The sequence below is a fragment of the Schistocerca gregaria genome, chromosome 7 (assembly GCF_023897955.1).
Source record: "Schistocerca gregaria isolate iqSchGreg1 chromosome 7, iqSchGreg1.2, whole genome shotgun sequence".
Lineage (NCBI taxonomy): Eukaryota > Metazoa > Arthropoda > Insecta > Orthoptera > Acrididae > Schistocerca > Schistocerca gregaria.
In genome coordinates this window covers 56,353,625-56,378,903 of record NC_064926.1, presented here as the reverse complement: position 1 = coordinate 56,378,903, position 25,279 = coordinate 56,353,625, and the positions used below count along the sequence as shown (strand labels likewise).

General features: G+C 43.7%; 1 protein-coding gene across 1 annotated transcript in view; it reads right to left on the bottom strand.

Annotated features, from left to right (window-relative positions):
* LOC126281519 (acetylcholine receptor subunit alpha-like 1) overlaps window positions 1-25,279 on the bottom strand; it is a 950,196-nt gene that overhangs the window by 34,002 nt on the left and 890,915 nt on the right. The window contains exons 6-7 of the mRNA XM_049980559.1: window positions 10,607-10,891; window positions 2,145-2,372 (exon numbers count right to left, since the gene is read on the bottom strand). Coding sequence (XP_049836516.1) covers window positions 2,145-2,372; window positions 10,607-10,891 — 513 coding nt within the window. The remainder of the gene's footprint in view (window positions 1-2,144; window positions 2,373-10,606; window positions 10,892-25,279) is intronic.

Here is a 25,279-nt window from a genome sequence, read left to right as displayed (position 1 = left end):
CCCATTACCAGGATGCTCACCTACAAAAAAAATTTGATTTTCGATAATCTACTCATTTAGGGCCTAATACAATAAACCATGTACTGAAGCTAGAAACTATGCACCAGGTGATCAAAAAGTCAGTATAAATTTGAAAACTGAATAAATCACGAAATAATGTAGATAGCGAGGTACAAATTGACACAAATGCTTAGAATTACATGGGGTTTTATTAGAACCAAAAAAAAAACAGAAGTTCAAAAGATGTCCGACAGATGGCGGTTCATCTGATGAGGATAGCAATAATTAGCATAACAAAGTAAGACAAAGCAAAGATGATGTTCTTTAAAGGAAATGCTCGATATGTCCACCATCATTCCTCAACAATAGCTGTAGTCCAGGAATAATATTGTGAACAGCACTGTAAAGCATGTCCGGAGTCATGGTGAGGCATTGGCGTCGGGTGTTGTCTATCAGCATCCCTAGAGATGTCGGTCGACCACGATACACTTGCGATTTCAGGTATCCCCAATGCAAATAATCGGACGGACTGAGGTCTGTGGACCTGGGAGGCCAAGCATGACGGAAGTGGCGGCTGAGCTCACGATCATCGCCAAACGACGCGCGCAAGAGATCTTTCACGCGTCTAGCAATATGGGGCGCCATCCTGCATAAACATCGTACGTTCCAGCAGGTGTTTATCAGCCAGGTTGGTGATGATGCGATTCTGTAACATATCGGCTTACCTCTCACACGTCATGGTAGCAGTTACAAAACCAGAATCACGCATTTCCTCGAAGAAAAAAGGCCCGATAACGGTAGATGTGGTAAATCCAACCCATACCGTGACTTTCTCGTAGTGCAATGGAGTTTCCACGACAGTTCTAGGATTTTCGGTAGCCCATATTGTGCAGTTGTGGTCGTTGACAGGCCTTCGGAGCGTGAAATGAGGTTCGTCGGTCCACAACACGTTACTCAACCAATCTTCATCTTCCGCCATCTTTTGAAAGGCAAATGCCCTCCGCTTCACTAAATCGCCAGGTAACAGTTTATGATGCCGATGGATTTTGTACAGATAGCATCGGAGGGTGCGCCTCAGTGCCAACCAAACAGTAGTGTATGGAATGCCTGCGCGACGTGCGACTGCACGAGTGCTGACTTCCCCGTGCATAGACGAACCCGCTGCAGTCTCCATTTTTCCTGAACTGTCTCAGCAGCATTACGCCTTGTGCTCGGTCGGCCACTACGGGGTCTATCGTCTAAACAAACCGTGGCTTCCAACTCCGAAATCACTCTCACCACAGCTGTATTTGTCAACGGACCTTTACCGGTTCTAATCCCCATCCTATGGCGATAGGATGGTAACGCTGAACTAGCACATTCCCCATTAGATAATACAGCTTCACTAAAAGCGCCTTTTCAGGTAACGTCAACATGCTACGACTGCTGGCGCATCTTATTCTCTCTCTCATTCCAGCTCCTTTCATACACGATTGCCATGCGCAGTCACTGACGCTTTTCCGTCAGCGACATCTGTCGGACATTTTGTGAACTTTGTTCTTTTTTGTTCTAATAAACCCTATGTCATTCCAAGCATGTGTGTCAATTTTTACCTCTCCATCTACATTATTCTGTGGTTTATTAAGTTTTCAAATCTATACTGACTTTTTGATCATCCAGTATATGTCTTGAAGCAGGTGATACGCGGCATCAAGCTGTCCAGACTATATTCATCCGGTATTTAAGAGTTGTAAGTTCCAGCGACTTCAAGGAAACTGTAAAGATAATTCCAAACAGACGCCAAACTGCTATTTTTCCTTCAGCCGAAAGAAGCCTTCTGTCCACATTCAGAGTACATTTGTCTGCACTGGCCTGTCTATTTCGTCAGACTGGGGAAAGCGGAAAAATTTCATATACGTCTTATTCATTACATATTTTTATGTGCGGCAAGCTTCTATATACAACTGTATTTTCGCTAAGAATTCAGTTTTTCATAGAGCCGCCGCTTCACCCTTCCTTATTCTAGCTGCTTTCGGTGCAGTGCCAGAGGGCAGTGGTGGTGATAACGAGACTAGGCAGTGTGCACAACTTCGAAGACTCTTGCAGCACGATAGAGAAAACGCGTCAAAGGAGACACGGTGACGTCGCTGCGATAGGCGGCGTACCTGGATGAAGAGGCGGTGCACCCAGGGCCGCATCCGGTGCGTGACCGGCGACCGGAAGTTGACATTGAGCACGGCGATGGTGACCACGACTGACAGCGTGACGAGCACCATGGTGAAGAGCAGGTACTTGCCCAGCAGCGGCACCGTCAGCGACGTGGGCGGGATGATCTCGGCCAGCAGCAGGAAGAACACGGTCAGCGACAGCAGGATCGAGATGCACAGCGACACCTGGTACACGACACGGCAGTCTCCTCAGCGGAGCCACTCCCAGCGACCACGAAACGGATCAAAAGTAAGGTGTGGCGCAAGGGTCAGTATTGTGAATGTCAGGAACTGAAGACAGTTTCTTTGAACTGTTTGTTAACTTGGATGAAAAATGCGTTAGTATCATCATTTAGTTTAGTGCGTGCTGGAAGCTACATTCGGAACTGCTCTTGTGTCTCCCGTTTACTGAGAATGCAGTAACGAAGATCAGCTCGCCAAATGAAGTCCTCAGAGTCCACCTGTAAACATTTGAAAGGAAATAGTGTAAAGTACCGACTGGCTACTGTAATGTAATTGCCACTGTCAAGTCGTATTGTAGAACACGATACTCAAAAGTAGTGTATAATCTTATAAATACACATGATTCCTTATTGTAGGCTATCTCTTCAGGCTTTGCATTGTCTTTTAGTTTTGAATAGATAACTCTTAATGTTGATTATTTTCCACAGAATTTTCCTTTATTTTGCGCTTGAACCTTACGATTCGTTAAACTGATAGTGAGTGATAAAAATACGAACGTATGAGGCAGTCCATCGTTAACGTCAAATAAATTTCAAATTCGTCAAAACCTATCTTAATTTGAAAGCCGAACCTAATTTTACATTCCAATTAAACTTAAAGAACAGAAATCATGTGGGCGACTTTCAAATTCTATAATTAAAGAAATAATATATTCGCTAAAATGCACAGTAACATCTTTAAATTTCAGTAATATAAATAATTTTGAAACGAGAAAACATTCATCGTAAAGAAAAAGCTGAACATTCTAGGATGTAGCAAATAATGTAAAACTAGTGTCAACAGGCAACGCAGCTGTACTTCACGCAACGAAATATGTATCACAATAAGCTTGGTCAACATGTGAGTTGCAGTCAGCATATTCGTTGGCAGTGTAAGTATGGTAACGACCACTTCTATAACGTTGTTATGCGCCTTAGGAATATAAAATAAAACTGGAATCGATGTGTGTCGGATAGTTACAAAATAAGAAAACACGTTCAGCTAATCCTGTCGCAAAGAAAAGCATAAATTACGAAAGTAAAATTCTGTGCTATGTGTCTAACAATGTTTACTTCAACAATTATTTGTGTGGAGACTGGAAATTGATCCTGAACGTAAACAGATGTTGCCTATAGCGAATGAAGAGGTGAAGAGATGCATTACTATTAGATCAGATCATTGGTTTGCGGCTTAGTACAGATTCAAATGCAGATTTATGAAAAGCACAAAATTACAAAGCATAATTCAATCAAATGTGGAATATGCACACACGATTATAATGGAAGTTCAACCGCAGTCTAGTAACGTCAAGTCATTTAAAACGTGGTATTTCAAACTTGTTGAGAAACGAAGAATGGTGGATATAGCCTACTTCTTCTGAAATCAGTGCCTTCCGAATGATACAACACGTGTTCTACTAGCACAAAGTGGACGCTGTACACTTCACAGGAGTACAGCAGAGACACTGTTGATTGCTTTTCTCACGTGATACCGTGAAGGCCATAGATAAAAATAATCAGGTGGGTGCAGTATTTTTTGACTCCCGAACTGCGCTATACTCCGTACAACACGACCTTTTATTTAAAAATGTACATTCGTTGGCATATTATTTTAACTGAAAAGTCAGAGAAGTTAAAGAAATTTCGAGCGTGTCCCAGGTGATGTATTTGGGATCCTTGCTGATCGTGTTCTTTATTGATGTCCTGGGAAACAATATTAATAGTAACATCAGGTTTTTATATGAGAAATTTTTTTCGTGAGGTTCAAAGTGTTTCAGATGTTGGCATTTTACTTTAAACATTCAGAAATATAAAACTGTTTTCTCTACATAAAGCAGAAAAGTGCTGCCCTTTGACTATAATATCAGTAAGTCGCAATGGGTTTCAGTCAACACAAACCCGGTTATAGCAAAGGCAATCTTGGGTAAGACAGCCGTCCGACTTGTTTGCATTGCAGCGTTCTGGGGAGGTGCAGCAAGATTACAATGGAGAACGCTTACAAAACAGCATTGCGTCTTATCTTAGATTATTGGCCGAGAGTGGGACCTATGTGAAACAGGGGATACATAACGTATACCAAAAAGCGTGACACGTCTCGTCATAGGTTTGACTGAGTCACTGCAGAAAATCCTTAATTTGCAGACGCTTGAAGACGGTCAGATATCCGTTGAAAGCCTGCTTACGAATGAGGAATCTGGAGATACTAATCAGCAGCCCTCCCGCAGGGACGGCAAACAGCAGATTAGAAAATTAGCTCTTTATACTCATGAGGTAACAGGTGCTATTGACAGGGGATGTCAAATTGATTCCATATTTTTATATTTCCAGAAGGCTTTCTACACCGTTCCTCAAAAGCGTCTTCTAATCAAACTGCGTGCCTACGGAGTATCGCCTCAGTTGTGCGACTGGATTCGCGATTTCCTGTCAGAACTGTCACAGTTCGTAGTAATAGACGGAAAGTCATCGAGTAAAACAGAAGTAATATCCTGCATTACCCAAGGAAGTGTGATAGGCCCTCTGTTGTTCCTGATCTACATTAACGACATAGGAGACATTCTGTGTAGCCGTCTTAGATTGTTTGCAGATGATGCTATCATTTACCGTCTTGTATAGTCATCATATGATCAAAACGACGTGCAAAATGATTTAGATAAGATATGGTGCGAAAAGTGGCAATTGACCCTGAATAAAGGAAAGTAACAAGTTATTCACAAGAGTACTAAAATAAATCAGCTAAATTACGATTACGCGATAAGTCACACAAATCTGAGGGCTGCAAATTCAACTAAATACTTAGGGATTGCAACTACAATTAACCGAATTTGGAACGATCACATAGATAATATTGTGGGTAGAGCAAACTAAAGATTGCGATTCATTGGCAGAACACTTAGAAGGTGCAACAGCTCTACCAAAGAGACTGCTTACACTACGCTTGTCCACCCTATTCTGGAGTGCTGCTGTGCGGTGTGCGATCCGCATTAAGTGGGACTGACGGATGGCATCGAAAAATTTGTAAGAAGGGCACCTCGTTTTGTATTATCGCGAAATAGGGGAGATAGTGTCACAGACGTGACACTTGAATTGGAGTGGCAAAAATTAAAACAAATGCGTTTTTCGTTGCGACGGGGTCTTCTTATGAAATTTCAATCACCAGTTTTCTCCTCCGATTGCGAAAACATTCTGTTGGCACCCACTTACATAGGGAGAAATGATCAACACAATAAAATAAGAAAAATCAGGGCTCGCACAGAAAAATTTAAGTGCTCATTTTTCCAGCGTGCCGTTCGAGAGTGGAACGGTAGAGAGACAGCATGAAGGTGGTTCATTGAACCCTTTGCCAGGCATTTTATTGTGAATAGCTGAGTAATCACGTATATGTAGATGTAGACGTGGGTGTGCACCACTCACATAGGAATGTAGGCAGCAATTCCTCCGGGTTTTCAGAACATGTACACTATCTGATCCAAAGTATGCAGACAGAGCTATCAGTGGACTTTTATATTACAATAGTGCACCCTTTGTCCTTAGGAATGCCTAAACTTTGCTTGGGACATTTTGTGTGAGCAGTGAGAAGGTCTGTGGGGTGATGTCAGCCCATTCTTCCTCAAGACGCGACACGTGAATGCTGGACAATGGGGTGTGGAGCTAAGTCGAGCCTCTAAATCATGTGTGAGGTATTCCATTGATATCCGGGAAGGACTCGGGACAGGCTATTCCAGTTACGCATTGTTATGCAGTGAAGCGTATTCATGTCCTTCCGCATTCACCGTTTTCTTAAGAGCAATATGGGGGCCACACTGTTACCACGAGAGGCACCCACATACCACGCCAACACTTCCTCCGTACGTCACGGTTGCCGGTCCACGTGATGGTAGGTAACTATCTCCCGGCTTTCACCAAATCCATAACATTCAGAGTGCCACAGGGTACAGAATGATTCACCACTTCACTTGTTTCTAGCCATTCACTGTCGAGAGGCGTCTCTCTTTCCACCGCATGTGTGGCTGCTCGACAGTTGTATCCCATTATCTTTAACTGCCTACGCACTGTCACTCTGTTAGCTATATTTCTGGCAGCACAGTGCACCTAATGCTTCCGTTGATTTCATACGATTATTTACAGCCCCCCCTCCCCATATCCCCCCCCCCCCCCCCCGTACACACACATACAAAGCACGACGGTCCCGTCCCTGTCAGTGACCACAGGAGTTCTGCCCGATCTTGGTTTAGGTGAGCTTGTCCCTTCAATTTTGCTCTTTACATTCACACCTTGTAGTGTACTTTGGCAACATCAGAAATGCTGAAATTTCTCCAATGGATTTTTTGCTCCAAAGACTAGTCCACGTTTGCAGTCACCGAGCTGTCCTGACAGACCTGTTCTGCCGTTAGGGCTTCTGTACTGACAGCACATACCTTTACACTGGCAGGTCCGCCTATCGTGACAATATGTGGTAACTTCAGGTTCACATAGGTGTGTCCGGATACTTTTGACCAGATAGTTTATGCAGATGTAGGTGCCCCCCTCTTCAACTCCATCTCCACTGCTTCGATTTAACTTCCATCGGAATCGTCAGCACTAAACGCATCAACGCTGTCAACTGTGGAGTGTACACTAGTATAATGTTTCTTCGGTTATTTTTCTATGCGACGCAATTCATGCCCGTAACCTTCTTGTCAAATAGAGAACATCAAACATATTTGTTTAAGTTAGTATGTCATACACAACGCATTTCAAGAGTACAGGTAAATATTGTAAGAGGTGGAAGTGCAGCAGTGGAAATCAGTATAAAGGTATGAGTATTTGCAGGAAAATTAACGTTGTCGGTTGGAAGAGTTGTGTACAATGTACGTAACGACAAATCCAGTCAAACGGTAGCGTATTTGATGTAAGTAGTACAGTAGAGAAATACATTTGACGATTCAGGTGGTAGAGCGTGGAACTTGGTAAAAGAAAGTCTGTTGTGAGCAATGTTAGTGTGTGTGTGTGTGTGTGTGTGTGTGTGTGTGTGTGTGTGTGTGTGTGTGTGTGTGGGTGGGTGGGTGGGTGGGTGGGTCGGTGGGTGTGTGTATACGTGCCTTTACGGGTGATAGGAAACAGACACCGTTAGTGAAATGTTTTGTACGTAAACCGCATCTGTGACAGTACCACGCGGAAAACACTTACCATGTGACGAGAAACGTAATGGGACTCTATTCGCCAAACTGCAAAGAAGTTGAACCGTTCAAGTATAGCGATTGATAATATCTTTACAACGGGCGCACGATGTGCACAGAAGAAAAATATGAGCAAAGTACAGACACAGAAAGGGTTACTTTTGGGAAGAGCAAGGACCACAAAGCATTATTCTTCTCAGCTCGTTGCTGATTTAAAGTTGCCAGTAACTGCGAGTCATGTAAGCCACATTTTATCGCATGACCATCATCTTGCGTTCAAAAAACGACTGCATAAACACACCCTAACAACCTAATATAAACATGCTGGACCAGACAGTGCTGAAAAACTTATGTCATCGGCTTCAGAATGGGATAAAGTGATCTTCACTGGCGAGAAGAAGTTTAATGTAGATGGACAGGATGGATTTCAGTATTACTGGCATGATAGGATAACAGAGGAGCAGGTAATAATGAGAAGAAATTTTGGTGGTGGAGGTGTTATGATTTGGGCAGCCTTTTGCGCTAAAGGTAAATCACGTATTGCTTGGCTGAACTCTCGAATCAACTCCAACATGTACACTGAAATGCTACGGCCAAAACTGACTAGAGATTATGATGAGGTAGTGAACGAAGGCTAATGTTTCAACAGGATAATTCATTTGTGTATGTTTCAGCTCCAATCAAAAGGTAGTTTGAAGGCAAAGATATCAACGTCATGCCCTCGCTCGCATGTAGCACGGATTTGAGCTCGCTTGGAAAACCTTTCGGGTACGCTTGTAAGGTGGGTTTATCGCAATGGAAGGCAATTTGAGGCCTATGTGACTTAAAAATAGTGATACGAGAAGTGTGGGTGACACTTTCAATAAAAAACATATAAACGCCATGCAAATCAATGCCGTAAAGAAACTTTGAGGTAATTAGGAAAAGCAGAGATTGGACAAAGTACTAACAATGCAATAACACAACAGAATACTGAGTGCCTTTATACCAATTTCGACCCAGGAAATGCAGGTACCTTATTTTGTTACTCGTGCAAAGAAAGAAACTGTGTAATTTCGTCATGATGTCTTATATGAATTTACTAATTTTATGGTAAGTTCGATACATGTCTGCTTCAGACATTGTACTATTGCTTTCGTGCAACCTGCTTTTACACTGACTTCATCTACTGTACAGACGAATTAGTATAAAACAATTAATATAATATACGTATTGTTCTTATTGGTTACGGAGGTAAGTTTTCACTTCTCGTGTTGGAACCACCGTCGATATAAGTTTACGTATCGATTACCATTTTTCTTCAAATTCAAGTTGTAGAGTTGTGCTTCAGCTCACAGAAATGAATTTTTCAACTGTGATTGTGATTTTGATTTGTTGGTGAGTTCTGCTGCATCATCTAAGCATGCGGCGGTTATTTACAAATGTTGAACACGACAATAGAGTATTTGTAATGGAACGGTGCTGATATCTGTGAAAAATTTCCTAACACCAGAATAACAGAGTATGAGTGTTTAGTCACGTTTTCACTTAACTTCAAGAGACTGGTGTAGTGCTCGGGAGTCACATGACATCTGAAACTGCAAATGAACACAGTGCGGATGAAGTACGAGGCGTTATGTTATTGGTGGAATGTAGTCCTTTAATAAGCACACACAGAATTTCTGTGTTCCGCATGCGAGATTATGGTGAACAATGCATATGCATGCAACAACGATAACACGACCTCGGTGGTTGTCCATTCGAAAGTGCCTTGATTTAGTTAGTTTCAAGTAGTTCTAAGTCTAGGTAACTGATGACCTCACATGTTAAGTCCCATAGTGCTTAGAGGCATTTGAACCAAAGTGCCTTGCTGTCGGAGGTAGAAATTACGAAATGTAATTTTGAACATAATCGTCTACAGAATGAGATTTTCACTCTGCAGCGGCGTGTGCACTGATATGAAACTTCCTGCCAAGTTAAACCTGTGTGCCAGAGCGAGACTCGAAGACAGTGCTTGGGTAGCTCAGATACTGGAGCCCTTTCCCGCGAAAGGCAAAGGTCCCGAATTCAAGTCTCAGTCCGGCATACACTTTTAATCTGCCAGGAAGTTTCATATCAGCGCACACTCCACAGCAGAGTGAAATTCTCACTCTGGAAGCAATCCCCTGGTTGTGGCTAAGACATGACTCCGCATATCCTTTCTGCCAGGAGTGCTAGTTCTGCAAGGATCGCAGAAGAGCTTCTGTGAAGTTTCGAAGGTAGGAGACGAGGTACTGGCAGAATTGAAGCTATGAGAACGGGTGGTCAGTTGCGCTTGGGTAGCTCAGATGGTACAGCTTTTACCGGCAAAGGAAAAGGTCCCGAGTTCGAGTCTCCGTCTGGCACACAGTTTAAATCTGCCAGGAAGTTTCATAATCATATACCTTTGCTCAACACCGCCTAGGGATATTTATTTGGTTTGCATTATAACAGCTGTACCTCTGAAACCAATAATAATTGCCGGCCGCTGTGGTCTAGCGGTTCTAGGCGCGCAGTCCGGAACCTCGCGACTGCTACGGTCGCAGGTTCGAATCCTGCCTCGGGCATGGATGTCTGTGATGTCCTTAGGTTAGTTAGGTTTAAGTAGTTCTAAGTTCTAGGGACTGATGACCACATATGTTAAGTCCCATAGTCCTCAGAGCCACTTGAGCCAATAATAATTTGACAGATGTTACACACACACACACACACACACACACACACACACACACATACATACATACATACATACATAAACACATAAACACAAACATCACTTGTGTTTAAAAAATTGCATTTCAGACAGTAGTTTAAGCAGTCTCTTTTTGAATACCTTTAACGTAGCCAATCAATAGTCACTCTTTCCATTAATGAGGTTATTTTTACACGAATATTAAAGCTGCAAGTCCTTTCAAGTTATGTACATGCTTCGCCACAGGATACAGACTACTCATATGGACAGGAATGTTGGTTTTTTCAACGTTGGAACGGCTGTTTCGTGACCTTGCAGTGACAAGCAGTATGTTTTGGCCACTGATTGGCTTACCTTCTCCCCCGAGTCGGAAGGCAGGTAGAAGACGAGCACGGACAGGAACGAGATGCCGACGCAGGGGATGATGAGGTTGACCGTGTAGAAAAGGGTCTTGCGGCGCAGCGTGATGTTGAAGATGATGTCGGGGTACGGCTCCTCGCAGCAGCTGTAGAACTTCTCGTTCCGCACCGCGGGCACCCTCATGATGTCCCACTCGACGGACAGGTAGTAGTCCTGTAGGTCGATGCCCACGTCGATGGTGTCAGAGTCCGGCGACTGCGCGATGTGCCGGAGGTCCACCTGAGGGCGACAACATTTAACTAACAATCCCTCACATGTGTGGGACTCCCTTACCCTTACACAAGTCTTCAATTAAATGGCTGGATGCAACTTCAATCCTGTACGCAGATGTGGAGCTATCAATGTTACACACTTTGTGAAAGAGCTCCAATAGCTACAAATGAAATTTGATCATGCCAGACAACTAAATACAAATAGCATGAACAACTTTAGGCTCCAGATTACCTCCTAAACTATCCACTACTGTAACTTCCTGCAGATTAAAACCTTCTTCCGGACCGCTGTAGAGTGAACATTTCATTCTAGAAACATCCCCTAGGCTGTGGCTAAGCCATGTCTCCGCAATATCTCTTCTTCCAGGAGTGCTAGTTCTGCAAGGTTCGCAGGAGAGCTTCTGTGACGTTTATAAGGTAGGATACGATATACTGGTGGAATTTAAGCTGTGAGGACGGGGCGTGAGTCGTGCTTGGGTAGCTCAGTCGGTAGAGCACTTGCCCGCGAAAGGCTAAGATCCGGAGTTCGAGTCTCGGTCCGGCACACAGTTTTAATCTGCCATAAAGTTTCATATCAGCGCAAAATCTCCGCTGTAGAGTGAAAATTTAATTCTATCCTCTGCTGTATTTTACACAAAGTACTTGATCATTTCTGTTGGATTCTTATGCTGCGGCATCTAATTTCTCCAGCAAGGAGATAAACACACACATTAATACAGGTACAGCCACATTCGGAACATTCTTGCTAGAACCCATTTCACCATTGTCCTCATATAGGTAAATTGCACCCTAAGCACATTTATGTAATCATCAGAGTAACGAACCAGCCACGCATAGCAAAGCTTGCTGTCTGTTCTACATCTACATCTACATCCGTATTCCGCAAGCCACCTGACGGTGTGTGGCGGAGGGTACCCTGAGTACCTCTATCGGTTCTCCCTTCTATTCCAGTCTCGTTTTGTACGTGGAAAGAAGGATTGTCGGTATGCTTCTGTGTGGGCTCTAATCTCTCTGATTTTATCTTCATGGTCTCTTCGCGAGATATACGTAGGAGGGAGCAATATACTGCTTGACTCTTCGGTGAAGGTATGTTCTCGAAACTTTAACAAAAGCCCGTACTGAGCTACTGAGCGTCTCTCCTGCAGAGTCTTCCACTGGAGTTTATCTATCATCTCCGTAACGCTTTCGCAATTACTAAATGATCCTGTAACGAAGCGCGCTGCTCTCCGTTGGATCTTCTCTATCTCTTCTATCAACCCTACCTGGTGCGGATCCCACACTGCTGAGCAGTATTCAAGCATTGGGCGAACAAGCGTACTGTAACCTACTTCCTTTGTTGTCGGATTGCATTTCCTTAGGATTCTTCCAATGAATCTCAGTCTGGCATCTGCTTTACCGACGATCAACTTTATATGATCATTCCATTTTAAATCACTCCTAATGCGTACTCCCAGATAATTTATGGAATTAACTGCTTCCAGTTGCTGACCTGCTATTTTGTAGCTAAATGATAAGGGACCTATCTTTCTATGTATTCGCATCACATTACACTTCTCTACATTGAGATTCAATTGCCATTCAGTGCACCATGCGTCAATTCGCTGCAGATCCTCCTGCATTTCAGTACAATTTTCCATTGTTGCAACCTCTCGATACACCACAGCATCATCTGCAAATAGCCTCAGTGAACTTCCGATGTCATCCACCAGGTCATTTATGTATATTGTGAATAGCAACGGTCCTATGACACTCCCCTGCGGCACACCTGAAATCACTCTTACTTCGGAAGACTTCTCTCCATTGAGAATGACATGCTGCGTTCTGTTATCTAGGAACTCCTCAATCCAATCACACAACTGATCTGATAGTCCGTATGCTCTTACTTTGTTCATTAAACGACTGTGGGGAACTGTGTCAAACGCCTTGCGGAAGTCAAGAAACACGGCATCTACCTCTGAGTCTCGTGGACGAATAGCGTGAGCTGGGTTTCACACGACCGTCTTTTTCGAAACCCATGCTGATTCCTACAGAGTAGATTTCTAGTCGCCAGAAAAGACATTATACTCGAACATAATACGTGTTCCAAAATTCTACAACTGATCGACGCTAGAGATATAGGTCTATAGTTCTGCACATCTGTTCCACGTCCCTTCTTGAAAACGGGGATGACCTGTGCCCTTTTCCAATCCTTTGGAACGCTTCGCTCTTCTAGAGACCTACGGTACACCGCTGCAAGAAGGGGGGCAAGTTCCTTCGCGTACTCTGTGTAAAATCGAACTGGTATCCCATCAGGACCAGCGGCGTTTCCTCTGTTGTAGGAGTTTCGTGAAAATAGCGGATTCACAAAGAAATGGACCTCTTTAAGTTCCAGTGCCGTAGTATTACAAAAGTTTTAAAACGGTTTCCTCTGCACTCACTGAGACATGGTCCTAGATTGTTCCCAGAGAGACTATTACTTGCGAAGCTAAATAGCACGCACATAAAGACCTGTGGGAAGTCCCATGCTTCGTTTCAAGGAGTTTTGCAAGCGCGTCAAGGTAAAATTTCATTTGAAATGTAGCAGCTTCGAGGCATGTGAATCTGAGTGGTTCCTCTGACTGTTTGATGCAGTGTGATGGCATGACAAGGATAAACTGTACACTGTGAAGTAGAAGCAGTAAGACAAAACCACTCAATTCACTTGAGGTTAGCATCTCACCTGCGAAAGATGTGGCAGGAAATGTCGAGCTGCTTTTGCACTGCTTTTATATGCAGATGTAGCAAATTTAATAGTGCTTTACGGAGCGATGTGTCACAGTGATAACGCACTTGAGTTCTACTCTGTACCACGCTGGCATAAATTTGGTTTGATTAACCTAGATCGCTCATGGCGCACACCGAGACAGTTCCAAAGCACATACTTCGAGACGTATGAGCACTTGTTCACCTTCGATACTATGGAACACACATCTTCTACTGTAAGCTCATTGCTTTATTTGTGTCGGTGGAGTAGTATGGACTACAACAAGATAAAAATGTGTAATAAACATGGGCTAAAAAATAAGTACCATAAGATCTATGAGTACATGTTCAGTAGAAAAGATGTGTTTCTTACAAGCGAAGATGAGCAAGTGCTCATAGCTCTTAAGGCGTGCACTTTAGACCCCCATGTCTACTATACTTTTTTCTTGTTTTGGTTAATACTTCCTTCTCCCAAAATATGGAAAGCAAAGACTTCGCAGTAGTAAAGATCTGTTTCATACTATAGAAGATGAACAAGTGTTTATACCTCTTAAGGTATGCATTTTATGGCCATGTTTACTAGATATTCTTACTTATTTCTTGTGAAGAAACCCGCCCCAAAATTTTGTCGGTGCTTTTTTGGGACACCTTGCATATTTCACTCACAGATTCTCTTAATCCAGCAGGAAAAAGGGACTGGACTGTACTGGACTTGCAGTTCCATATTTTGTTACAAAAAGGAACAAAATGATAAGCACTGAAATGTATTAGTAAATTTGTTGCTTATCTGTAGCTTGTAATTGTGTACAAATTATATAACCGTAAGGATAAAAACTCAAACGGAGTTCAGTTTGGATTTTGCTGTTAAATGTCAAGTAGAATTAGCTTCTATCACTTTGTGGCAATGAGCTGCACTTCTTGCTCACATCACAGCTACATCTGCATGCTGGCTTCAGATTGAACTATATTAAACTACGTGTAGCACTATTTGTTAATTTTTATTTAAATTACTAACTTGTTATTGAAAAATGAGTTCATAAAACCATTTATTTGATATGAATGATAGATTTTTAAAAGCGGCTGACATTAATCTGTGCATGTTGGAGAGTTTGATATCAAGAGTCCTCTACATTAACTATAAGAGTTTACAAAACGTCTGTGATGCAAGTTTCCAAGTTTGTAATGGTAATGCGGGCTACCACTCTTTACTTCTATTTGTCAAGTAATACCCTATGTGATAGATCCACCCTTCAACTACACCACCAGAAAACAATGTGCAGTGGACGTCTGACTCCGTGTAATCATTATTTTGGCTCTAATGATGAGACTGAATTGGACTCTAACTACATTAATTGAAAAGCTCTATAGAGTCTGATTTCTACTTAAATTAGTGGTATACAGTGTGATTACACATCTGCTGTCGAAAAAGACAAGGGTGAAATCTCATGAGCAAACACAAAAAACACTAATTACACTCCACCAATGGCGGCACATCCTCCATGTTTTTCGGCCAAGAGCATACTTAAAAAAAAATACCCGTTACTGCCTCTCGAGAACAGAAGAGCAGATCTTTTTTACCAGACGTCTCTCTCTATTGTGGCATCGAGCAGACGCTCCCTGCCAAACTTCCATGTCTATGTCGCGACACAGATTCCCCATGCACATGGGAACACTGGCTTGGTAACCGACATCCCCATCAGCTGCAGCTCTTGTAATGCGCAGTACGGTGGACGCCAAGCTGCGCCAACCTATTACAGTGACCACAGCAAAATATTTTCCTTAGCAAGCCGATACGGCGTTCTCAGAAACGTCCACAGGAGAAACATTGTCAGGGCTGTCTATGAAAGCTGAGTTGCACTCTCTCTCCACTGCATGGATGTATTAGGAGGGCCTCATGCCGACATGATCTGACGAAAGAGTCATAAAACTCAGCCCCAGCCTTCGCACATACATGTCCCATTCCCAAGAGACGTACATCCATTAGGCACACAGGCAAATCCCCTTCTGCTGAACCCTATGCACCACCATTCCTTCCATAGGCGAAAGCACAGACCAAAACCCCTCACCTTTCATTCCACAGTAGATGAGCTCAATCCTTCACATTACATAAATCCAACTAGGGTAAGATAGATACTGCCTACAGGAAAATTAAAGAGACCTTTGGAGAAAAGAGAACCACTTGTATGAATACCTGGAGCTCAGATGGAAACCCGGTTCTAACCAAAGAAGGGAGAGCAGAAAGGTGGAAGGAGTACATAGAGGGTCTATACAAGGGCGATGTACTTGAAGACAATATTATGGAAATGGAAGAGAAAGTAGATGAAAACGAAATGGGAGATACGATACAGTGTGAAGAGTTTGACAGAGCACTGAAAGGCCCGAGTAGGAACAAGGCCCCGGGAGTAGACTACATCTGCAGCTCGTGGTCGTGCGGTAACGTTCTCGCTTAACACGACCGGGTTCCCGGGTTCGATTCCCGGCGGGGTCAGAGATTTTCTCTGCCTCGTGATGCCTGGGTGTTGTGTGATATCCTTAGGTTAGTTACCTTTAAGTAGTTCTAAGTTCTAGGGGACTAATGACCATAGATGTTAAGTCCCATAGAGCTCAGAGCCATTTGAACCATTTTTGAGTAGACAACATTGCATTAGAACTGCTGAAGGGAGAGCCAGTCCTAACAAAACTCTACCATCTTGTGAGCAAGTTGAATGAGACAGGCGAAATACCCTCAGACTTCGAGAAGAACATAATAATTCAAATCACAAAGAAATCAGGTGTTGACAGATCTGAAAATTATCGAACCATCAGTTTAATAAGTCATAGCTGCAAAATACTAACACGAATTCTACACAGACGAATGAGAAAACTGGTAGAAGCCGACCTCGGGGAAGATCAGTTTGGATTCCTTAGCAATATTGGAACAAGTGAGGCAATACTGACCTTACGACTTATCTTAGAAGAAAGATTAAGGAAAAGCAAACCTATGTTTCTAGCATATGTAGACTTAGAGAAAGGTTTTGACAATGTTCACTGGAATACTCTCTTTCAAATTCTAAATGTGGAAGTGCTAAAATACAGGGAGCGAAAAGGTATTTACAATTTGTACAGAAACCAGATGGCAGTTATAAGAGTCGAGGGCCTTAAAAAGGAAGTAGTGGTTGGAAGGGAGTGAGACGGGTTTGTAGCCTCTCCCCGATGTTATTCAATCCGTATATTGAGCAAGCAGTAAATAAAATAAAGAAAAATTCGGAGTGGGTATTAAAATCCATGGAGAAGAAATAAAAACTTTGAGGTTCGCCGATGATACTGTAATTCTGTCAGAGGTAGCAAAGAACTTGGAAGAGCAGTTAACGGAATGGACAGTGTTTTGAAAGGAGGATATAAGATCAGCATCAACAAAAGCAAAAGGAGGATAATGGAACGTTGTTGAATTAAGTCGGGTGATGCTGAGGGAATTAGATTGGGAAATGAGATAAATTAGTAAATGAGTTTTGCTATTTGGGGACCAAAATAACTGATGATGGTCGAAGTAGAGAAGATATAAAATGTAGTCTGGCAATGGCAAGGAAAGCGTTTCTGAAGAACAGAAATTTGTTAACATCGAATATAGATTTAAGTGTCAGGAATTCACTTCTGAAAGTATTTGTATGAAGTGTAGCCATGTATGGAAGTGAAATATGGATGATAAATAGTTTGGACCAGAAGAGAATAGAAGCTTTCGAAGTGCGGTGCTACAGAAGATTGCTGAAGATTAGATGAGTAGATCACATAACTAATGAGGAGGTATTGAAAGAATTAGGGAGAAGAGGAGTTTGTGGCACAACTTGACAAGAAGAAGGCACATGTTCTGAGGCATCAAGAGATCACAACTTTAGCATTGGAGGGCAGCGTGGAGGGTAAAAATCAAAGAGGGAGACCCAGAGATGAATACACTAAACAGATTGAGAAGGATATATGTTGCAGTAAGATATGGGAGATGAAGAAGCTTGCACAGGATAGGGTAGCATGAAGAGCTGCATCAAACCAGTCTCAGGACTGAAGACCACAACAACAACATGTAAATTGCTAGCAACTGAGTGGCTGTTCTCCACTGATGGTAACCGCTGTATCCAATAGCAGACTTCATTGTCAGTGAGAAAGACCCACTTCCAACATGAGTAGAATTTCTTCACCTGAAAAGACTGCATGTAAAATTACATTCCAACCAACACAGTGCCTAATTGTTGCTAATTCTCTGTATTGTTTATTGAATTTGGCACTGTGCCTCCTTAACTCGATATAAGTGGCCTAATCTGCATACTGTCCATAACTGTGATCAGTTATGTAAAAGACAGCTAAGCCCAAAGGACTAGCCACGTGCTAGCTCTTTTATACATTTATTTGCAGCATAAAGTCGCGAACAGATATTTAGTTCAAGCTGGAAAAGGCTTTCAGATGAAACTTCTGAAAATTCTGTGATAAACTATTTTCACAACCTACATTCATGGTAGATTGATATGTGGGTACACTCCTGGAAATTGAAATAAGAACACCGTGAATTCATTGTCCCAGGAAGGGGAAACTTTATTGACACATTCCTGGGGTCAGATACATCACATGATCACACTGACAGAACCACAGGCACATAGACACAGGCAACAGAGCATGCACAATGTCGGCCCTAGTACAGTGTATATCCACCTTTCGCAGCAATGCAGGCTGCTATTCTCCCATGGAGACGATCGTAGAGATGCTGGATGTAGTCCTGTGGAACGGCTTGCCATGCCATTTCCACCTGGCGCCTCAGTTGGATCAGCGTTCGTGCTGGACGTGCAGACCGCCTGAAACAGCGCTTCATCCAGTCCCAAACATGCTCAATGGAGGACAGATCCGGAGATCTTGCTGGCCAGGGTAGTTGACTTACACCTTCTAGAGCACGTTGGGTGGCACGGGATACATGCGGACGAGCATTGTCCTGTTGGAACAGCAAGTTCCCTTGCCGGTCTAGGAATGGTAGAACGATGGGTTCGATGACGGTTTGGATGTACCGTGCACTATTCAGTGTCCCCTCAAAGATCACCAGAGGTGTACGGCCAGTGTAGGAGATCGCTCCCCACACCATGATGCCTGGTGTTGGCCCTGTGTGCCTCGGTCGTATGCAGTCCTGATTGTGGCGCTCACCTGCACGGCGCCAAACACGCATACGACCATCATTGGCACCAAGGCAGAAGCGACTCTCATCGCTGAAGACGACACGTCTCCATTCGTCCCTCCATTTACGCCTGTCGCGACACCACTGGAGGCGGGCTGCACGATGTTGGAGCGTGAGCGGAAGACGGCCTAACGGTGTGCGGGACCGTAGCCCAGCTTCATGGAGACGGTTGCGAATGGTCCTCGCCGATACCCCAGGAGCAACAGTGTCCCTAATTTGCTGGGAAGTGGCGGTGCGGTCCCCTACGGCACTGCGTAGGATCCTACGGTCTTGGCGTGCATCCGTGCGTCTCTGCTGTCCGGTCCCAGGTCGACGGGCACGTGCACGTTCCGCCGACCACTGGCGACAACATCGATGTACTGTGGAGACCTCACGCCCCACGTGTTGAACAATTCGGCGGTACGTCCACCCGGCCTCCCGCATGCCCACTATACGCCCTCGCTCAAAGTCCGTCAACTGCACATACGGTTCACGTCCACGCTGTCGCGGCATGCTACCAGTGTTAAAGACTGCGATGGAGCTCCGTATGCCACGGCAAACTGGCTGATACTGACGGCGGCGGTGCACAAATGCTGCGCAGCTAGCGCCATTCGACGGCCAACACCGCGGTTTCAGGTGTGTCCGCTGTGCCGTGCGTGTGATCATTGCTTGTACAGCCCTCTCGCAGTGTCCGGAGCAAGTATGGTGGATCTGACACACCGGTGTCAATGTGTTTTTTTTTCCATTTCCAGGAGTATATATATATATATATATATATATATATATATATATATACTGTACCGCAAATACTGAGGAATGGACAGAGCTACTTACGTGCAGGTTTCAGAGGATCAGATGGTAGTCAGGGGCTCGTATTGTTGGCCAATCAACAGATTGTAGTAATACTTAGAAACTATATTTTTGTGCTGACGTTCACTATTTTAAACGGAAATACTCCTATTTACTATAAAAAGTAAAAGTACGGTAAATTAGTGCGTTAGTGGTGTCTGTTGCGCGATTGCAGTGCAAATCGTGTAAGAGATATCGTAATTTAAAAAATCTCCCACACTGACAATTTTATAATATCTGTGGTAACAGATTATAAAGACCAACACAAATGCATGCGCTAGTTATGGGGATTCTGACCAGTAACGAGATAACTGACCGTCGCAGGTTGTGTTTAAAATGACTACCGGCGTTGATAATACACATTTCCAGAGGGGTATGGAATGATCCGGGCTAGCATTTCAATGGATATATCCGCGCTAGCTGCAATAATACATCGATGCGTATCATCGTGTGTAGTTGGTGTGTTGCAGACAGAGTCTTTAAGGTTTCTTTAAAGAAAAAAGTCTGCAGGCGTCAAATGTGGGGAACGGTCCGACCAAGGTGTAGGTCCTCCGTGTCCAAGTCAACGATTTGGAAACAATTCATGAAGACATGATGTAGTACTTCGGGCACTTGGACTGGGGCCAGCTTTAATTTTGGTACCACAGGTTCCTCCTAATCTGCAGAAGAACGTCTTCTAGCATCCGCAAAAGCCTGCGATACTTGTGCGCGTTCCGTGCTCTGTCTATGAAGAGCGGACGTATGAGCTGATAGCTCTGTCCCACACCACATGTTTAAAGTCCATGGACGCTGGCGTTCCATCTGATGAGGTCAAAGGGAATTGTCAGCAGACCAAAAGTGCATGTTTTGGCGTTTCACCTGACAAAGATAGATAAATATGTCTTTATCACTATACAAGATACATGATACATCTAGAGTTTCCTGTCTTAATGGCCATGTACAGAAGTTAAAACGTTCCTCAAAATTATGTGCATGGAGATCTTGCTCAAGGGAGTTGTGATATGGGGGCAACTTACATGAATGGAGAATGTGTTGGACACTTGCCTGACTCATGCTACTTTCTCGTGCGATAGCGCAGGGCCTGACGTGCGGATCAACTGCAACAGCAGCAGAAACATTAACTGCCACCTCTTCTGTTGTCACTTATTTCCTTCTCTTACGTGGTCTAGTTATTACCTACCACTTCAACGTAACAGTTTGAAAAGGTTAATAAATAACTGCTGAAATGGTTGGCGTCTGTTATGATATGTTGCCGCATACACTGTATAAGTACGAACTGCATTCACCCTACATTGTCCATACACCATGAGCATGTCGGCTTTTTCTGCATTGATATATACCATCATCCGCGACCTACTGCCTGGACTGTGGAAACACTAAATGCCTAGCAAGTCTCAATGCACTCAGGGAACACACAAGCACACGGTAAGCAATTGTAACAACATCGCACGTAGCAACTATGCAGATTGAATGGCTCAAACAACTATCTCTGTGGAAACTTCTCAAAATATATCTCGTAAACGACTGGCACTAGAGTCCTGCGACAAACACCAGTGACAAACTAATTGACACAGCTTTCACTGTGCTAGTGTCAATAGGCATTGTTCCATTTAAAAAAGTGTTTGTTTGCTAAAAAAACATTTTCAAAATATTATTGCCGCCTTTTTATCGGTTAAAAATACGAGCCCTTGGCGACCAATCCATTCTGTGAAAACGGCACGTCAATAGCACTTCCCATTTCCTCTATATTTGCGGTGCAGGTCTTTGGTGATTCACCCTCTATAACCTCTGAATACAACACACAGACACACACACACACACACACACATACATACATACAAATATATACCAGATGATCAAAAAGTCAGCATAAATTTGAAAACTGAATAAATCACGGAATAATGTAGATAGAGAGGTACAAATTGACACGCTAGCTTACAATGACGTGGGGTTTTATTGGAAACAAAAAAAAAAAACAAAGAAAACACATAAGTTGAAAAAATGTCCTAGAGATGGCGCTTCATCTGATCAGAACAGAAATAATTAGCATAAAAAAATTAGACAAAGCAAAGATGATGTTCTTCACAGGAATTGCTTAATATGTCCACCACCATTCCTCAACAATAGCTGTAGTCGAGGAATAGTGTTGTGAACAGCACTGTAAAGCATGTCCGGAGTTATGGTGAGGCACTGGCCTCGGATGTTGTCTTTCAGCATCCCTATCGATGTCGGTCGACCACGATACACTTGCTACTTCAGGTAACCCCAAAGCCAATAATCGCACGGACTGAGGTCTGGGGACCTGGGAGCGCAAGAGATCTTTCACTCGTCTAGCAATATGGGGTGGAGCGCCATCCTGCATAAACATCGTACGTTCCAGCAGGTGTTTATCAGCCAGCCTGGACATGATGCGATTCTGTAAGATATCGGCGTACCTCTCACCCGTCACGGTAGCAGTTACAAAACCAGAATCACGAATTTCCTCGAAGGAAAATGGTTCGATAACTGTAGATGTGGTAAATCCAACCCGTACTGTGACTTTCTCGTCGTGCAATGGAGTTTCCACGACAGTTCTAGCATTTTCGGTAGCCCAAATTGTGCAGCTGTGAGCGTTGACAGATCCTCGGAGCGTGAAATGAGCTTCGTCGGTCCACACCATGCAACTCAACCAATCGTCATCTTCCACCATCTTTTGAAAGCCCACATCGCAAATTCCCTCTGCTTCACTAAATCGCCAGGTAACAGTTCCTGATGCCGATGGATTTTGTACGGATAGCATCGGAGGGTACGCCTCAGTGCCAACCAAACAGTAGTGTATGGAATGCCGGTGCGACGTGCGATTGCACGAGCGCTGACTTCCCCGCACATAGACGAACCAGCTACAGTCTTCATTTCTTCCTGAACTGTCTCAGCAGCATTACGCCTTGTGATCGGTCGGCCACTACGGGTTCTATCGTCTAAACAACCCGCGGCTACGAACTTCGAAATCATTCTCGCCACAGCTGTATTTGTCAACGGACGTCCAGCCGTTCGAATCCCCTTCCTATGGCGATAGGATTGTAACGCTGAACTAGCACATTCCCCATTCCGATAATACAGCTTCACTATAAGCGCCTTTCAGGTAACGTCAACATGCTGCGACTGCTGGCGTATCTGATTCTCTCTCTCATTACAGCTCCTTTCATACACGATTGTCATGCGCAGTCACTGAATTTTTGCTGTCCAGCGCCATCTGTCGGACATTTTGTGAACTTAATTTGGTTTTGGTTCTAATAAAACCCCATGTCATTCCAAGCATGTGTGTCAGTTTGACCTCTCTATCTACATTATTCAGTGGGCTCCCGGCACATCCATTGTAATTTCATGATAAGACGTACCGGGAACAAACCCGTCAAGAGCTGTTAGTTCGCGTATAGAAAGTCTTTTACAAATTATGTTAGCCTTGCAAAGGGTCTTTTTTGTAGCCAGGACATTGTTTACTTATAGCAGGTGCTTGATATGGCGACCCTCTGACGCGACACAAGCTTGGAAACGCCGAATGGTGTTTTGCCGAACTCTTTCAAACATTCCTCCCATTGCCCTGATTGGAGGCACGTCGAACGCGGTCAATTAATTCCTCTACGTCTCTTGGTGGGTCGGGTCCAGGTGAGTGAACTAGAAACTTGAAGAATCCCCACAGGAAAAATTACGGTGGCATGAGTTCTGGTGATCGAGTGGGCCATGTCCTACGAGCACCTCTGCCAATTACCCGGCCGTCGAAGAATTCAATTAAATATCCGCGCACAGCACGACTGTAATGTGCGGTCTCCCTATCATGCGGCAATCACATGCGTAGCCGTGTGTCCAGGGGATCATCTTCCAGCAGGACAGGTAGAGTTCTTGCCAAAAGGGAAGGTAATTTGCACCAGTAAGTCCATGATGTAGACGGTCCGGCCCAATAAGATGGTCACCCACAAACCCTGCCCAAATGTTGAGCGAAAATGGTTACTTGTGTCCGTGGACAGATGTAACCTGAGGATTTCCCCTTGCCCAGTAATGAACGTTTCGAGAATTGTAAAGGCCATCCCGATGGAAGGTGCCCTCGTCGGTAAACAACAAAATGGCGGGGAAGTCGGGATCTGGCACAACATGTCATGCCGGCCGTCATCCCTCAAAATCTCCCAGACTAACCGATGCGTGACCCCTATGTCGTGTCCAACCTGTCGAGTACTTGTCTTAGGTGCTTCCTCGAAGCGTTCGAGAACAGTCTCTCCAAATGCAGCATCCCGACGTGTTGGAGGTCTTCCAGCATCACCACGATATCCTACTAACGAGCCTGTTTGACAAAGTCGAGGGTGAATTTCTGTGGACATTTGCGAGAGTGGTTTGCGTCTTCCTAAGTACCGTTCCTCATGCAACCGTTGAGCTTCATGCGCATTATCTTCGGCTAGTCCTTAAACAAAAACCATATCGTTGTTCTTTAAACGAATACTGCGCCGCCACGCTTAGGTTGTGACTAAATCACAGTGACATGTGTGTGCTCCGAATCGAAGCTTATGTGTGAAGGCCTCTGGAGGTGGAGACAAACAGCAAGACCTATTCGAGAAGTGTGCATATGACGTTGGGGCAGTGAATGGGCGAGGCACGTTTGTATGTGTGAGCCGACAACCATAGCGCTGCCCGTCAACCGGCGAACGGCAACAGGGCAATCCCACGGCCAATCGGAGAGCGTGGCGTCAAGTTTCCGTAGTTTAAAAATGGTGCGTTGCCGACCTTCATAACATTTGTAATTTTGGTTCCTACTGGCAACAGCTATCCAGGGTTAAAATTTCGTGTCACAATTTTTCCCCACCCAGTAATACGTTGTTTCAAAGTATTTATGACTAACGTCTGTATTTATTCCCTGAAATCTTTATTCGTCTGGGAGAAATAGAACACATTATGGAAAACAATGTTTGTTACAGACATAATGTTCGATGATGCTTCCCAGCAGTGCTGGACAACCTTCAAGATGTGGCAGCCCTGGGATGACAAGATTTTACTGAACTTGTAGGGCCTACTAAACATTTGTGCAGAGTAGTGCTTCTCAACAAGAAAACGGTAAGCATGAGTGGCTCTAAGGGTAGAAAGGTATATTAGAAGCGAATCAAATACTTAAATGTTTCTCGTGTGTGTGTGTGTGTGTGTTTTCATACGTCAATTACTGTCAGATTATTTTTATTACCGCTAGACTTAAACTTAATTTGTTCTTTAATGCTCAGTGATTTGCACTTCTATACGTGTTACTGTAACATGCCAAATTTGTTATGTATTAAGTAACTGTGGTGGCATTGCCATAAAATTTATGAATTTAGCATTGTACGGTCCTGTATCTTTGTTTTAGAATACAACGTCGTAACAATTAGGTAGGCTGATTTACAGGTATAGAGGTCTACCATATATGATAATTATATCCATATCATAACATAACTGATGTGCGGCAGGTTACCAGGCGTACAGTGAGAAAAATTTAATTATAACTACCCGTGTTTATAAAATAGAGCGTCCCTGACCACATTACATTGTGTCCTAAACTTCTGAAATTATCTTAATTTGGGAAGTGTTACTACGACGAAACAGTTCAGACTGTTTTGTTAGTTTTGAGCAGTTCCTCTGGAAGTGAAAACAAATGGATATTTT